Source organism: Neolamprologus multifasciatus, chromosome 7, assembly GCF_963576455.1.
Source record: "Neolamprologus multifasciatus chromosome 7, fNeoMul1.2, whole genome shotgun sequence".
NCBI lineage: Eukaryota > Metazoa > Chordata > Actinopteri > Cichliformes > Cichlidae > Neolamprologus > Neolamprologus multifasciatus.
Genome location: NC_140445.1, coordinates 6780194 through 6797082, shown reverse-complemented (window position 1 = coordinate 6797082; position 16889 = coordinate 6780194). Strand labels below are relative to the sequence as shown.

General features: G+C 40.2%; 1 protein-coding gene across 4 annotated transcripts in view; it reads right to left on the bottom strand.

Annotated features, from left to right (window-relative positions):
* wt1a (WT1 transcription factor a) overlaps positions 1-16889 on the bottom strand; it is a 64069-nt gene that overhangs the window by 13810 nt on the left and 33370 nt on the right. For 2 of the 4 annotated variants that reach the window (XM_085167465.1, XM_085167466.1), the window contains exons 4-7: positions 11099-12464; positions 7645-7767; positions 6437-6539; positions 1796-1879 (exon numbers count right to left, since the gene is read on the bottom strand). In XM_085167465.1, the coding sequence (XP_085023591.1) occupies positions 1796-1879; positions 6437-6539; positions 7645-7767; positions 11099-11567 (779 nt within the window). In that variant the 5' untranslated portion in view covers positions 11568-12464. The remainder of the gene's footprint in view (positions 1-1795; positions 1880-6436; positions 6540-7644; positions 7768-11098; positions 12465-16889) is intronic. The other 2 variants (XM_085167467.1, XM_085167468.1) reach the window with 1 other exon arrangement.

Genomic DNA, 16889 nt, shown 5'->3' with positions numbered 1-16889 from the left:
TGACATACAGCACAGCGCATGCTTTTTGGTGCTTTTAAGATCGTCTGAACAATGCTGACACTTCAGTGATTATTTCTGCGTGGTTTCTAATTGGTGTCTGGCAGACAGGAATATAAGAAGCCGTGGGAAAACGTGATAGATACTCGACCCAGGATGAGAACAAAGACAACATCTGGCGCCAAAACCCCACTGGTTTTACAACTTTGCAAAAATTATCAGCACGTAAAATTTAGGAGCAAAGACGTCTTTCACTATATCCGTACTTTGACATTAACAGTATTTCTATTAATTATCTTTTTGGCTGGTAAACCGCACTGAAAACACTTCTAAGGCATTCTTAAGTTACACTGCTTTCCAAAACTTAATTTAAATCAATTCAATTTTATTTATATAACACCAAAATCATAACAACAGTTGCTTCAAGGTCTTTGTACTGTAAGTTAAAGACCCTACAATAATAAATTGATCTATATTTATTGTTCCTACATCCTTTTAGGAATTAAAACCCATGTTTGACCTTTAAAGCTATGCTTGTGTTTTGTTTCGAGGTTCTGTAAGATTATTCTCATTTATCAAACACTCAGTGGCTGTAAATTTTATCACAGTGCACTAGCATGAGCGAGTCAAAAAAACAGAGCAGTTGCAATAAAAAGTGCCCATTACAGTATGCTGAGCATGGCTGTCAGTGAAGCAAACTAACAAATGGTGGAATGGCTTTAAACAGACATGTGCCTAAACATATGTGTGTAACCACCTGAAACAGATCTAACCTGTAAACAACAATCAGCCAACAATCATCTCCTCCAAATATCCATCCATTCTCTTCTGCTTATCAGGGTCGCGGGGGGGGGGGGGGGGGTAACATCTGTATTAATGTCAAGGCAACAATGCTTTTGAATATTTTGATCTGCAACACAGACAACCCCCACTGAAAAAGAGCACCAGTCTGAAGTACAGTGATCAGATCAATGATTGCTGAGTTAGGCAAAGAACAGACGGCGATCATTTGACTAATAAGTGATATGAGATGATCAATGTTGCTCAGCTTTAATGCTGTGGCTGATCAGTGGTTTAAATGAATGTTCTTACCTGCTCAGTAGTAGATGCACTTCCATTTGGAACAATACTTCTAGTACTATAAATTATAGTATAGCAAAAAGTAACTATTCCTGCTATTTATATTAATAATTACAAAGGCAAAGCCCTGACAGAAGCACGTCTTGCCATTCTGCTGTCATACTGATAAAACCTCCGGGCACTGGGACCTGACGGCAGCATGAACAGAATCACCAGTTAAATTTGAAAACTGCTTAAAAATTTGATAGCAAATCCTATTTAATGGCACATCTCGCTTTTATAATGTCTCTGGTAACAGGAAGAATAGATGTAGCATTTGAATTAAGTAAGGCTGGTGTATGTTGTAGGAACTTGTGCTATTTAAAGAAACGTCCTACAAAACTGGCGTCCTTCTAAATCACAGAGAAAGTGGTTGCTGGGTTGTTTACATGCTAAGATAAAACAAATGAGCACATGTGTTTGAACCCAGTGTCTTGCCGTCCATGCAGCAGTACCTCAAACCTTAAACACCAAATTGAAGCGGCTTGTTCCACCTCTACATCGCAGCGACGCAGCAGGTGGGAAAGACTAAAGATGCTCTTTCAGCACTGAAAACTGCCGCTGCTGTTCCAAAAATAATGAGTCTGCTCACTCTTCCCTTCACATGACCCCACTGTCCTATTCAGCCCAAACCTGACAGACTCCTGCTGCTTAAAGAGAGCGATGGATGAGTTCCTACCTCTTTATGGTGGATGCCAGTGTATTGACAGGGTTCCATGCCACACACTCCAACTGAGAGGTCATTTGATATAAATTTTCACCGCTGTGGAGGAAAGACAAAATGTAGAAGAAAAGCTCATGAACTGTGCAGTGGACTGTCAAGCACCAGGACACGGTTGGGTGTATGTGTGTGTGTATTCACTCGCTTTTGTCGTCCGCTGTGGAAGCACGCTAATGAAAAATGCCAACACACACAAACGCCCACACAGTCACAGGTGGAGCTGAGATTAAAAAATGTTCCTCGGACACCAAGAGAGCCAAATTATCTCATTGCGGCCATCTTTCATTAAACACGGCAGACTTGAGAATCATTATTCAGAGCTGCCATGGGTTTAAATACCTCACGTTCACACACACACACACAACGGATTTATAGCTCTCACCCCTAACACCACAGTCCCTCTATTACACCACCTGCAGGCACATAGCAGTGTGGATGGGGTAGATGTGGTGCCTGGTACACAGCTATTATTTTACAGTACAACAGGGGCACGCGGCCAGCTGGGCCAAATGGCATATCTGCTGAAATACTGCTGGGATGGAGGCTCAGCGCAAGATTTAAAGCAGCTATCCATGACATTTTCAAATAAATATGTGTCTGCTTTTCTTCTCTCACTGGATCCATTGCTGACCATCTATTTTATGACCATTATCGGTCCCCTCCCCCTTTTTGTGTCGGTGCCGTAACACCCAGCGTGTGTTACAGCAGGTGTTTCCTGGAAAAACCCTCCACTTCACAGTTAACCTACAAAAGAATTTATCGTTTCTTCAGAATAAACAAACAGAGAAGTGCCATATGCCACAGAGGATCAAAAACAGCACAATTACCAAATATCTATGATTTTGATAATAACTATGTAGGCAGGCTTTTTGGATAGGGATGTACCAATCCAACTTTTTCCCACTTCCGACACAATACAGACACTTTGGCTGATTTGTCTGCTGACACCAAAGGCTAAAATAATAAACCGAAGTGACTGGGAATCTGCGTTTTATGTTGAAAAGTAGAAAACAAATACATCCAAGAAGATAAAATGATCTGAAGCGGTAAAATAATAAATGTGATCGCAGTTTGAACAACATAGAACTGAACTGTTGAAATGTTGCCTCCATCTCAGCATGAAGCACTCAACAAAACATCCACTCATGCTGTCTTGGCAACAATGGCAGTAATGCATAATCAAGCCTCTTTAACCATCATAACTAATAGTCAAACTTGGACAATAAAAACCTAACAGCAACTTTAAAAGCATCCAGTCATCCCACTAATAATCATAATCATATCGGCTTATCAGTGCAACAAAGTCTGCCTAATGAGACATTGTATTGCAAAAAGCTATACAGATACAAATTGCCCTAAACATTTAAGTAACGAGTACAAAAAGAGCTTGTATTTCAAAGGTGTCAGAAGGAGGGGATTTCCAGACATATCTGAAAATGGTGCAGACAAACTGTGAATTATGCTTCAGTGACATGAAAAAAGAAAATCTGCCTGAGCAAACCGAATAACTGAATATGCAAAGAGTGGCCCACTACCACCCACTCCACATGCACTGACTCCATGTGAGAAGTCAAATGACTCCTGAGGACACAAAGGTTTGCGATTCTATGCAAATTGCCAAATTTTTGCCAAACTGTATGTCCAAGAAGAGCCTGAGCATTTGTTTGCAGCTCAAAGATTACAGCAACTGTTCCGAACATGGTGTGCGATTTCATACACCTCGTACTCTTTTTTACTTTGATAAAAACCAGAGTGCCCCCCCCTGTCTGCATGCATTAATAAGGCCCGTGTTTTTATTTCATGTTGTTCCAGCAGCCTGCAGAGTAAATACAGGCCTGTTGGTACCAGGCTGTGAGATTAGACCACTGACTCATATGAGCCTTCCCAGCTATGAGAGGGCGTTCGAGTGGATATCAGTTATGTTTATGATTAAGACGTCCCTCACAGGGAGATTCTGAGGACAGCCTATGACCATACGTCTCTCTCTTTCACTCACACAGACACACACAGAAAACTTTCCCTGCTGTGATATTCACAGAGAATTTATTACGTTGGTCCATCGATGGCGAACACTGAAGCAATGGCATGTGAAGAATGTTATATTTAGAAATCAGAACAAGAAAAACTTTAGCGAGCACACAGCCAGGAGACATACCTACTAAAAATGGTTCATGTATTAACCTCAGAGGAAGCTTATTGCCGCTAGTTTTTAAATGCATCTGTAAAAGAGCTGCACAGGTAGCTCTCTGTGATGAAGGCTTTTCTCCTGAAGTGGAATATTTACATTAACATCCTTTTTTTTTTCCTGTACTTATCCGACTTACAATAATTGCAGTAAATTATCAAGTACAAAATGGGCACAATGGCTACATTTTTAAGAAACTGGGCATAATTTTTATTTCTGGAATGTGGGTGGAGTGAGGGAGTAAAGGATGGGATTAAAGGTTAAGTCTGGGTGTGGCTGAAGGTGAAATACTTGTTGGTGGAGGAGCAGACTCACATGTCTATGTGTACATGCAGAAAATTGCATACTTGGTATGTAAAAACATACCAAATAGAGTATTGATATTGGACAGACAACTTCTAATCTTAGAATTCAGATGTTTTCAGTCCAAATTGCCACAGCTGTATAAAATCAAACACCTGGCCACGCAGTCAGCCAAACAACTGTAAACTCTAAAGAGCTCACTGAATTCAAGTGTGGTACTGAAATAGGAAGTGAGCGTAGCAGCAAGTCGGTTTATGAAGTTCCTTCCCCCTAAATATTATAAGTATTACTGCAAAGTGAAGCATTTAGCGACCACGGGAACAGCAGTCAGCGTCACAGGGTGCGGTCACCGAGCGCTGAGGTGCTCAAACCTCCTCTGGCATTGACATCAGTACAAACACTGCGCACCAGGAGCTTCATGGCAGCAGCCACAGTAAAGTGTAGGTGGCCCAGTGTTTTTACCCATATAGTTGAAGACAAGGTCTCTAAGCTCAAAATGTGCTCATGCTTTATCACGACATGTTGGCAGCACGTTTCTCATTTTCCATCTTCACCACTATAACCAAGATGATCATGGAAGAGCTTGATTTTTTCCCCAGCTGTTAAGTTTCTTATTTTCTGTCTTTGCTTGGAACATAAGAGCATGTTTCAACCAATATTCACTTAGACTGAACTGAGTCAGGAGAAGCTACAGAACATCATTACTGACACCCATAAATAACAGGGCGGGAAAAGCTTTTTTTCTCTTGGTACTTTTGTCAAATTGATTATAGGTGTGAACACAGTCACCATGGCTATCACAAATACAAAACTTCCAAGTCAAACTACAGTGTGCTGAGACCTGTCAGGGTCCCACAAGGAACTACTGGGTAAAAAAGTCACTGCACCAGTCATGTTTTGGACGTCACACTGGACAGCTCATCTAATCTAAAGTGAAAAGTCCCAGAACAGTTTCTGACTATCTAACTGTTGGCTCTTTATAAACCCTGTCAAACTTGCAGCGAGTCTTGCACACTGTTGCTAAAAAGTCCTTTCATTAAATGCTGCAAAGCCCACTAGGAAAGCAATGAAAGAAGGTAAACTGCCCATCATGACAAGAAAACAGGCTTATAGCTTCGGTTCGTCTCAGCGGCTTGTTGAGTGGAAATATTTCTAGTGTTCCAGTCATTCATCTACTGCAGCAAATCACTGCTTTTGGAAAATGGCTTAATGTGATTTAACCTTATGCGAAGCAGTCTGCTGTCAGTGAAGACATTTCCTTTATTTTCTTCATTTTCGTTTTTATTGGATGGAAACAAACAGTTTTAACTTAAATGTAAGCGCTGTATCAACACGAGCTGATTCATATCGTAAAGATTAATGTGGATCACTCTGCAAGTCATTATAAAAGCACAAAGCCCTGCGCTGTTTGAATCAAAAACTCTCGGTAATGTTGCAAAATGATGTCAGAACAGTCGCAAGTTTAGAACCAGAGGATCTTACGAAAGACTCAGTGTGGAAGAAGCTCAGCCTTTTCGCATCTTGCCACAATGTAACTGCGCTTGATGACGAATTCTGCTTGGACGTCATCTGTCCTTCAGAGGAAACACCAGAGTGTCTCACAGCAATTAAAACCCCAGAAAGATAGACAGTAAATCACTGACAATTACCCTCACAGAATAAACATAAAGGACTTTCTTTATTTTAAACAATCAGTAAATCGGCCCATGCTTTCCTTCTGAACGTCCTAACACCGTTACTTGATATCGTTCAGTTGCATTAAAAGGGGACTAATCACGACGATACATACACTGAGGATTTTCACATCACTTGGGGAAAACTTAAATACTCTGATGGGTGCACAAAAGCCGAAACAACCAAGAAGCTGCTAAAGGAAGCAGAACAAAAGCAAAGAAGGAAACTGCAATGGCAGGCAGACCTGTCCTGAAGGTGAACATCCTGTTAAGAACTGCATCCTGCTACCTTTCACTGAATTTAGTGCAACACAAAAACAATCAACAATGGTTTCTGAAGTATTTCCAGATTTAATTGCTGCTGATAGTTTGGTGTAAAAATAGATTTGATGATTTCGGTGGGTGCGCAGTGCAGTGCATGAGGCATGTGAGTGTTACCTGTTGTAAGGGTTCCTCAGAAGCAGAGCCTGGCTGCTCGCACAGCTATCTGAAGGTGTGTGACACCCATAGACAGGAGGAGGTACAGGATACTGCTGCTCACCTATAATGCCCACACAGACACACAATACAGTATATAATGTGGGTAGTTATACATTAAAAAAAATGTGGCTTTTGCAACAACAAAAAAGACATAATGTGAAGGTTAAATTCCTCAGCAGTGTTTCTTTTGTGGTCTCTCTTTTCCCTCAGATTTCTTCAAAAGTTAAGATCTTTCTCTCTCCGTCAACGGCTCCCTTGACATTTCTGAAAAATCCCTCTCTCTACTCTAATTCCCGGCGTAATCTTTGCTGTAAAAATCATCGAAAATTTACAGCTCCGGGTCCACAAAACACCACTATTTAAATATTTACAAATACCACACAGAGGGGAGGGATTAAAGACAGAAGTGGGTGGATGAAAGGGGTTTGTCAGTCAGGATGTGGCTGATTTATACCTCCGACGTGCAAGGTCAGGGCCGAGGGACCAGAATAGGGGACAAGACACTCCCTAGGTGAGGGCCTTTGGGCTGCCATACACACAGCTGTGCACTCACACAGAATTAAAACGCACTGAAATGTCTATTTTTGTTCCAACTGGCAGAGACTCTGATGGATTGTTGTTTTGAGAAAGATGAAAAAAATAATGCATTTTTGGATCTGCACAAATGTTATCTGAGCAGTTGTCCTACAAAGGCAAAAGACCTGCAGCAACTATGTAACTATGTGTTTTGGTATAAGCTTGCAACAAAACTATTTGTAAAAATTATAATTGTGTATTAATAAAAAAAACAGCAAGTGTAACAACTATGAGTCATTTAAATTTTCCCTTGCAATTCCCTGCAAATAGAGATATATATGTGTGTATATATATAAGTCTGTTTATTTCAGAAGACTAAAAGACACCAAAACAAACAAAAAAAAATGTTTACCATTTGAGCACATATATTAATATGGGGGGGGGGGGGGGGGGGGGGGGTTAGAAAAACTAAAAGGTTTTTTAAATATTTTAACTATAAATAGAATAAAATTAACTTTCTTAAGCAAAACAAAAAAATTTTGATAAATGAATCTCAGGAAGAAAACTCCTGTTTACATGCTGAGACATTTATCAGGAGAGACTGAATTCACAGGGCGCATCGGCACGCCGAAAGCCACACTCGCACATACCCATCGTGTTCTGCTGAGTTAAAGCGTCTTCATGTTTGAAGGAGTGGTTGGAGAACTGCGAGCTGTGGTGTGTAGGAGTGTGACCGTAATTACCGGCTCCATCGAATGCAACTGCGCTGTAACCTGCGACACAGAAAGAGAAATAAATACATAAAAACAGGCGGAAATCCATAACAGTGAAACACGATGACATGAAACTAAATACAACAACATAGCTGCATTTGTGAATCTGGTAATAAAGGTAAAGTAAAGAGCCGCATGCAGAACAAACGACTTATAATAAACTCATAAGATTATCACAAGGCCTTCATTACTGATTAAACACAAGAATTTTCTATATTTAAAAAATTCTTTTTCTTGTTATTGCGATGAAGAAATAAGATTAATAAAACAATCCTCATAAATGACCATTTCAGCATATATCCTGCTACAAGCAAAATGAATATAGACTAAAAAAAATCACTGAACGAAACGATGGTCATACATGATGCTCATTTTCATGAACATCAATGCTGCTACTTTTATTATTGAGAGTCTTGCAGCACAGATCACTAAAAGAGGAAAAGATCAGGGTAACATTTATGATGAAGACCATCAAAGTCAGCCAAAGTCATGAAATGTGAAGCACCGGGCAGAGATGTTCACGCATCAGTGTGAGGCGAGAGAAAAGTTTGCTTTGCACACATACGTTAAAAAGCAGTACAGACTCATTGCAATCATCCTACTTTGAGATTTTGAGATTCAGTAATATAATTATGTCAATTATTATTTACTTATTTTTTCTACTTTTTAGGACGTTGCAGGCCAGACTATGATCTAGAGGACCGGCTCGGGCACTTGGGTTGTATTTATGTATTTTCTCTGCTTTAAAAGATGAAAATAAATCACTCAAGTTATGATAAAACCAGTGAAAAAAGGAGGTGAAGAAGATTTATGGGTTTTTCTTTGTTTCTACACGTAAAACATGAGACATGGTAAACGTTACTTAAGCTTCCCTTACTCGTTTTTTTATAAAGTTACAGAAAATTTGAATTAGCCTCATTTATGACTTTATTCTGCATTCGATTCTTTACTCTAAGCAGCCTTAATCTTATTTTCACCCACTGGCATAATATCCACACAGTTAAACTGCGAGTTCAGCTTGAATAAATTTAGTTTTATTAAGAAAAAACAAAGAAACACTCAAACACACCCACTTCTGTTGAGAGAGATCCGTGCCCGACACCCCAGACTAGACCTGACTCATGACTTAGACTGGCCTAAAGGGCACGACACACTCCCATAAATCACCCATGCACGCACGCACACACACATTATCTCTCACATGCACGCCTCATTAATTAAAATACAGCACTTTCACCGACTTTACCCTGTAAATCGGTGCTTGAGAGGAGAGGCGGAGGGGGACGAGAAAAAAACTCATTAAACATCTCCATTCGTCTTCTTCCCTGTCTGAGTTTTCTCTCTCTGCATATGTTTGAGCGTGTGTGTGTTCATCCATGTATTGGGACACTTTTGTTGCCTCCTTGAAGTCTAGCACTGAGGTGAGAAGAGATGAGGTCAGCTGGAAAACTCTGGAAATACCCCATATTATCTTCTTCTTTTTTTAATACTCAGAGTTGTAAATAAATCTTCAAATGGATGATTGTGGAAATCAGCTTTACATATTAGGTGATCGTCAGTATGTATTTATGTGTTAGCTAAACGTTAAATATATGGCAATAAGTACAGTAAAAGTTGTGCTGTAAAGTTGAAGTGTTTTGCTAAAATTTCTTTTACTTTTTGTTCGTTTTGTTGTTCAAATCGCAGAAAAACGTCAGAACGTGACAGAAAAACAGAAAAGCGGTGTGTGTGAGTGTGTGTGATGGTCCCTGTGTGACCCCACTGTGCTATCACGCTCTACTGTGTGACCCGAGTCCTGCTGTTGGTTTGTTTGTCTGTGCTCGTCCAGCCACAGCGGGGAGCAGATAAAAACGGGTTAGAGGTCGGCTTGGCGCTTTGATTGCTGTGTTATTTCTAAACGATCTGCTTGATAAGCATGTTATTACTAATTAATCAGTTGGGTAATCACTAACAGATGAATCTTTCTGCCTGAAATGAACATTTACAAAAACAAAAGTTTAGGGTGTGATACTCAGAAAGTATGAATCCCACTGTTGACTTTGGACACGCTTGAGCTCATTGTTAATTAGTGAACTCTAGTCTGGTTAAAATGACGGATTTTACTGGTTAAATGAGATGATGCACAAAGCGTAGTTCAGGTGAACATAATTCACAGAAAAATTCACAGAAAAAAATGAAACTTTATATAATTTACATGCGAACATGAAAATAATAATGGAAAAATGTTTAAAGATGTTCTTAAAGAAGAAAAGTGTTTTTGTTCTCAGAATAAAACACAAATTGAAATTAAATAAAACAACCACGACTAAGCTGAGATGTGAAAAACCCTCGACTCCAATGGCAGAAATTACGAATTCGAATTTAATTATAAGTGGATCATGCTGATGCACGTTGCTGCAGTCATGCATTTATTACATATTAAGCAGATGTTTAAAGAATTATAAATTGCAATTGCCAAATCTTTGACATTTATTAGAGCAAAATACTGTTGTGCTTGACAATCAGATTTTGTAAATGAATTAAAACGTTTCAGACAAAATTTTATTTACCTTAAAAAGTATGAAACGGTAATTTTATATAAATTTTCATATGAAGCACTGCACCTGGAATTATGATATTTTTAGAGCTATATTATGAGTAACACACGACATGTTATTTTATATAAAAAGTAAACCTTCAAAAAATTAACTTATAAGGGCGTCAGACACAAAAGAAAAGAATGATCATAATTACTGTAACCCTATTAAAAAAAATTCAGCGATTAAAAGCAAGATCAGCAAAAGATCCGAAGAAGTTCATGGATGTGATGTTTTAATGGGCCATTTGCACAGGACACACATCTGTGGCTTAAACGTTAATGCCTACAGCTCGAATGTTTTTAACGCCACCTTTTCAGAAACAAACAGGAGTCTTGTGTAAGAGTACTAGCTGGATCGCCTTTCTACAACTTGTGTGCGCTTTTAAGAAGATGTCAGTGTTTGTAACGTGCTTGGTCGTATCAGGCCGAGCCAAGATTTCGAGCCAGAGAAGGAACACGTCAGCTGGTTTAAACGACATGAAATCATTTTTGGTGATGTACTAATGACCGACAGATTTGTCAGTGAACTTCAGATGCATATACAGGAGGTAAAATTTGTAAAAAAAAAAAAAAGTGGTAAGTTATAGAAAAGTGACCTTCACCTTCTGATGCAGAAAGTAGAAAAGATTTATGTCGAATTGAATGATTAAAAAAATGATACCAAGACTTCAAGCTGCATCTGTCAAAAGTTCTTGTGAAAGAAGAATTGACAGTTAAATTGGTGATGTTCTAACACCCAGACTCATACCCTACCTGTCTGGTTGCGGGCCGCTTGCTGCGTGTCCATGCAGTTGGTCAGGTATGGCGGATTGCTGAACATCCTGCTGGGGGGCTGGTGGTGGTGCGGGGCGGCCACGGGTGGCGGTTGGCTCGGGGCCGTCGGAGGAGGTGGTGCCCCGAACGCCGCACCATACCTGCAGGCCCCAGTCCCCGTGAACTGCCCCGAGAAGTGGACGGTAAAAGCACTGAGGCAATGGGGATCTGCCTCGTGGTGGTGGGGGTCACCAGCGGCCCCCCAGCTGGGCTCCTGTTTGATGAAGGAGTGCGCCCCCAGGGAAGAGTGGGGAGCAGCCAGAGAGGTGTAAGGGGAGGGGGCGGTGTGGAAGTCCAGGACGGGAGCCCACTGAGGGGCCGTGCTGACGGGAAGGGCCGGGCAGCCAGGGCTGGGGCCCGCCGGGACCGGGGGCAGCAGGGAGTTTAGGTCACGTACATCTGAACCCATCGCGGTCCAGGGGAGAGAACTGGGATAAAGGAAGGCTATTTTTAAATTCGATCCGTCTCCTTGTGTCCACCTTCTTAATCCTTGGGAGTCTTTCAGTCACTTTAAGGAGTACGTCTTCTTTTTCTCAGCTCTTCTCTGAATCAGTCGTCTACGACACCACACACAGGCGCTCTGGAAACTCATCAAGTCTGACAGAAGTACAGAAGTTCATGGCGACACAGCAAAGTCTCTGCAGCCAAGTTTCTCAGCAAAAGAAGAAGAAAAAAGAAGAAAAAAAAACAGACAGATTGATCAGTGGTGATCTTCAGTTTTCGTCCACAACAGCAGTAAACGAGTTTTGGCTCGGAGAGATGGGGTCCATTCAAGAAGGAGCTCAGAGCTTTCTCTGTGAATGGAGAAAGAGGAGTGAGGAGGAGTGAGGAGGAGTAGCCCTCTTTTCCCTCCACTCTCTGAGCTTGTGCATGTGTCTGTGTGTGTGAGAGAGGAGGGTGGAGGGGGTGGAGTCAGGAGGTGATGAGGGAAAGCACCCTCTGACTTCATTCATCTACTGAACAGTCACTCTGATGCAAACAAATAAAGCCAAACTTTGACCTCAGTCGCACAAAAATAAAATTTTAACCACGTGTTTTTCCTGTATTTAAAAAAATCTGGGAACAAAAATCTTCAACAAGCATAATTTTCTAACTATTTGTTGAAAGACAACAGCCCAAACCATAAGTCTATTTTATTGCTGACAGGCCAATACAGTAGCTATTTTGAATGCATTTAATCAAGCAGAATTAAAATGCATTTTATTCTGAAGACGACTTAAATATTTCGTAAAGAATAAACTCACCTGTGACAAAGGAGGCCCGGAGTCTGCTTTAAATAGAAACGAATCAACCTTCCTCCTCCAGACTGAAAATAAATGCAGCATTTTACACGGATTAAAATTATTAGACAATATTAAATTATTATAACATCTAATTTATCTTTTTTTTCTTCTTTTTTTGTGTTTAAGTACAAACCGGGGCGGGGTTACGGTCTAATTTAAACGGTTGCGCACGAACGCCCCGCGCGCCAATAAATCATGTCTGACTGCAGCTTTTAAGGCCCGCTGCTGTATTTATCTGCGTTTTCCTATTTTATTTACTCTGTTTTCTTAATTGTATTTGTTAAAAAGCTGTCGACATATTAAAATCACACGAACACTGAAATAATAAGAACTGTGACGCCTCAGGTTTTCAGCCGAAAGGCCGGAAAAAAGGAAATCATCACTGAGAAATGAATAAATACAAAATTAAATGAACGGAGACGAGCGTGTCGGTGGTTTAAAATTTAATGTTTCGTCCATACAACGAAAACACATTTTAACGGCTCACCTTACTGCTAACATTCTGGTTATCAGTTTCCTGCTTTGGGAATAATGCGATGAGAGTTCCCAAAGTGTGCGTGAAAAGTCCATTTATCTTCAACTCTCCACGCTTGCGCGTGCTGGTTGCCGTGGCTGAAGGGAGAACAACGGCCTTTCCCGTAATGCAAATCTGCGTCTTTTCCACCTGCGTCAAAACGCCGAGAACACAGCGATAACCGTGTCTGACCTCCTGATAGACTAACAAAAGTGCGAAAGAAAAAAAAAGAAAAGGAAAAAAAGAAATAATTAAAATTAAAATGCCGGTAATGTATTTTTCCTGCGTCAAAACCTTTTAAAAATGCACCTATTTCCGGTTATTAATCCGGTTATTAGCCATTCAGGTGCTTTTGTTTTCAAATTAATTCGTTATTGCTCAACTGCATAAAAAAAAAGAAAAAAGAAAGAAATCTAACATCACAACTAACTGTGCAGGGGCGTTGTTAGCATTTTCTTTAAAAAATCAAGTGGCTCAGGACACTGTGGGGAACCAGGAACAGAGTTTATTTTCCTCCACAGTGGAAAAAAACACAACTAGGCTTGATTTTCTCGCTCGTGTGCAGCCCTGTGCTCTCTTACAGGTGGTATCAAATGTGTGGGTGCACAAGAATTTAAACATTGTTCAGTAGTGAGTGGGACGTTTTTAGATTAAAAAAAAAACCTCATAATGATAATATCAAGGACTATGACAAAAAAATCATAATCCTAAAAAGAATGTTAATACTGACATATTTACATATCAGAGACTACCAAGTGAAGTCTCTGGGGACCCCGAGAATAAATTACTGTCAGCAGAAATAAAATTTAAAAAAGAAGAGCAAATTAGTTGTGTGATTAATGAAATTGTAGTGAATAATGAAAACTATTATTATACTAATATCAAGGCAAAGTTAAAAAATTATTGCACACCCTTTTTTAAAATTTTCACGTTATTACTTAACAGCTTATTTACCGTCCTTTGATTCTGGTATCACTGAGGTTTCACTCATTTCAATATAAATATTATTCCTGCTGTTTTTTTATTATATTTATAAACACCAGACAGGACCTGACCTATTAGGCATCCACGAGGCATCCAAACCACCTCAGGTTGCTCCTTTAAATGAAGAGGAGGAGTAGCTCTGCACTGAGCATTAAGCACCAAACTCTGCACCCTACCTCTAGGTCTGAGCCCAGACACCTTTCAGAGGAAACTCATTTCAACCACTAATAAACACAGTCTTATTTATTCAGTCACTCATGACCACAGGTGAGGCTAGGAATGTAGATTTGATCCTTGTAGTTCAATAGCCTAGCTTTTATCTTAAGCTCTCTCTTCACAACACACCTGTACAAGATCTTTCTGTCATTGTCCGACCCTGTTTGCCTCACACTCGTGAACAAGACCTTGAGATCTTGAGATCAACAGCAACTCATCCCTGACCCAGAGTAGGCACTCCACCCTTTTCCAGCTGGGAACGGCTTCCTCAGACTTGGAGGTGTTAATTCCCATCCTAGTGCTTCATACTTACCTGCAAACCACCTGAGTGTAAGGCTACATCCACACTAGACCGGATAGATTTGAAAACGCTCCGCGTCCACACTATCAACTTCAGTTGTTTTCACAGAATTGTGCGTCTACATTGAAACAGCCGAAAAAGCTTACGTTCCGGTACTGCACATGCGTGAAACGGAAGACTATTCGACCTGCCTCATTTCTGTCTGCCGCTTCTTTACTTTCCAGCTCTTTGAAATGTCGCGGCAAAATGTTGAGGAAAAGCACCGAGTTTTTTAAATGGACTAACACTGAGGTGGAGTTGTTGCTGCGAGTAACACAAAAGTACAAAGTTGCAAAAGCAAGTGAGAATTAAAGAATTTGAAGAAAAGCTTTCTGAAGCATGTACAGACTGATATTAATCTTTAATAGGGCTGTCAAAACTGAGAGCAAACAAAACAACTGCTGTATAATGCCCTTGTATATAACTTTAATTGGTCACTTGACTGCATCACATGACTAAAATGTGTCATAGTTTTCAAAAAGGGGCTCCTGTTCACTGCGACGCGAGCACCGTTTTCAAATGTATGCGTTTTCGGGAGCGTTTTCAAAACGCTGCGTTTTCCATCAGCGAAAACGTCGTCTCAGTGTGGACTGGAGGCCCAAACGGAGAGAAAACGATGCGTTTTCATTTAGGTTGGATGTAGCCTAAGTGGAGGTCACCACCTGATACACCTAAGAGAATCACATCATCTGCAAAAAGCAGAGATGAGTCCACTGAATCTGACACCCTACGCCTCTTGGATATGCTAAGAAATTCAGCCCATCAAAAGTTATGGACAGAGCCTCTGACAAAGGTTAGCACTGATGGAGACCAGTCTGACATTTTGTTGGCAACAAGTACCAAACTTTGACTCTCAACTAAAAACCAGTGAAGCTAAAGACATGCTACAGGCAGGCAGAGCACACAGTTTGCCTCATGCTATGTTCAGGGCAAGCTGGTATGTGACAGTTGCTGTCTGTGTTTCAGGACCAAAGGTAACACCTTTATGATGTAAAGCTTCCAGCTGAGAATTGGACAGCAACATCAGCACATGCATCACTCCCAGCAGGGTCACTGCCGCCTGGACTGGGCCTTGCAGTGTAGCAGTACCAACTCTCTTTTTCCATGTGTGACATGACCAGGGCATGCCCCAGCTGTGCCGGGTAGAGTTGGTGGGGCCGGCAATGGAGTCTATTTTAATTAAAATGACTGTACAACTACTCCTCTTGATGCTGTATAGTACTTAAAATTAATATCAACTGCATAAATTGCTGCATAGATGAATTCGGGTACTTTTGACAGGGAAACGTTGAAGCTACAAAACATATTTTTGAAGAATAAAATCAAAGCAAAAATATAATCTAATCAGTTATGTATTATTATACTCATTATGAACAAATTCACTGACAAATTAAAAATTGTAATGACAAGAAAGAAAAACACCAAAGTACAGTCAGCAGGATGAGTTGACTGCAACAAAATATAAAGATGATATATACATTATATTACTGGTTCATAAATATTGATGAATTTTAATTAATTTTTTATTAATTAATTAATTTTCCAGCTCTATACAATTTGAATTCTTTTTATATTGCTGGGTAGGTTTGTCTATGTTTGAAAATCTAAATTAAGTATGTAAAATGATTAAAAACTAGCATAAAATAAATAATATGGAGGACAAAAGATACATTTTGGAGTAGAAGCAGGAAGAAGAAAATACTAAAAAACACACAGGTATAATCAAATTTGTACCTTAGTAAAGTATTTAAAGTGAATGTAATAAATTACATTTCCACTATGGGCCTATCCATCCTCCATTCCACTTCAACGTCACTGTTTGTGGAGTGGGCTTTTATTTTGGGTGGGAGCCAGTGACACCCAAGGCCCTCCCTCTAGACGCACCTCTGTCACCACATATTTGTTAATTTAGCTCTTAATGCCTACATCACCAATCGAAAACGAATCTTGGCTATTTACACTGCTATTTCCAGGAGAGAAACTCTTTTCTTCTCCCGCCTCCCACATTTCAGCCACGCCAACTTCCGCATGTTACAGAGTGCGCTGAGCCACAAGAAACAAGCTCAAGACCAGTTTATGACCCTGCGGCTATAATTTTGGATGACACAAAGACACAGAGGGGGAGAGAGAGGAGGACGACTGTGATGAAGTGCCTCCACACTGCAACAGAAAAAGTCATTCACAAAGACGGCACTTCCCTATGCTAGCTCCACACTACATGGGATTAAGTGCAGAAAAATCAGTATGTAGTGTATATTTTGAAATGTCTTGACTATAACTGACATGCCTTATATGTTCCTTAACTGAGGTCAGGGTGACACAACATTGTTGAGTAGAGTCAGCTTGCTCACACAGATAAACAATTTTCTGTTGTATGTGTGTCCTAGATTCCAG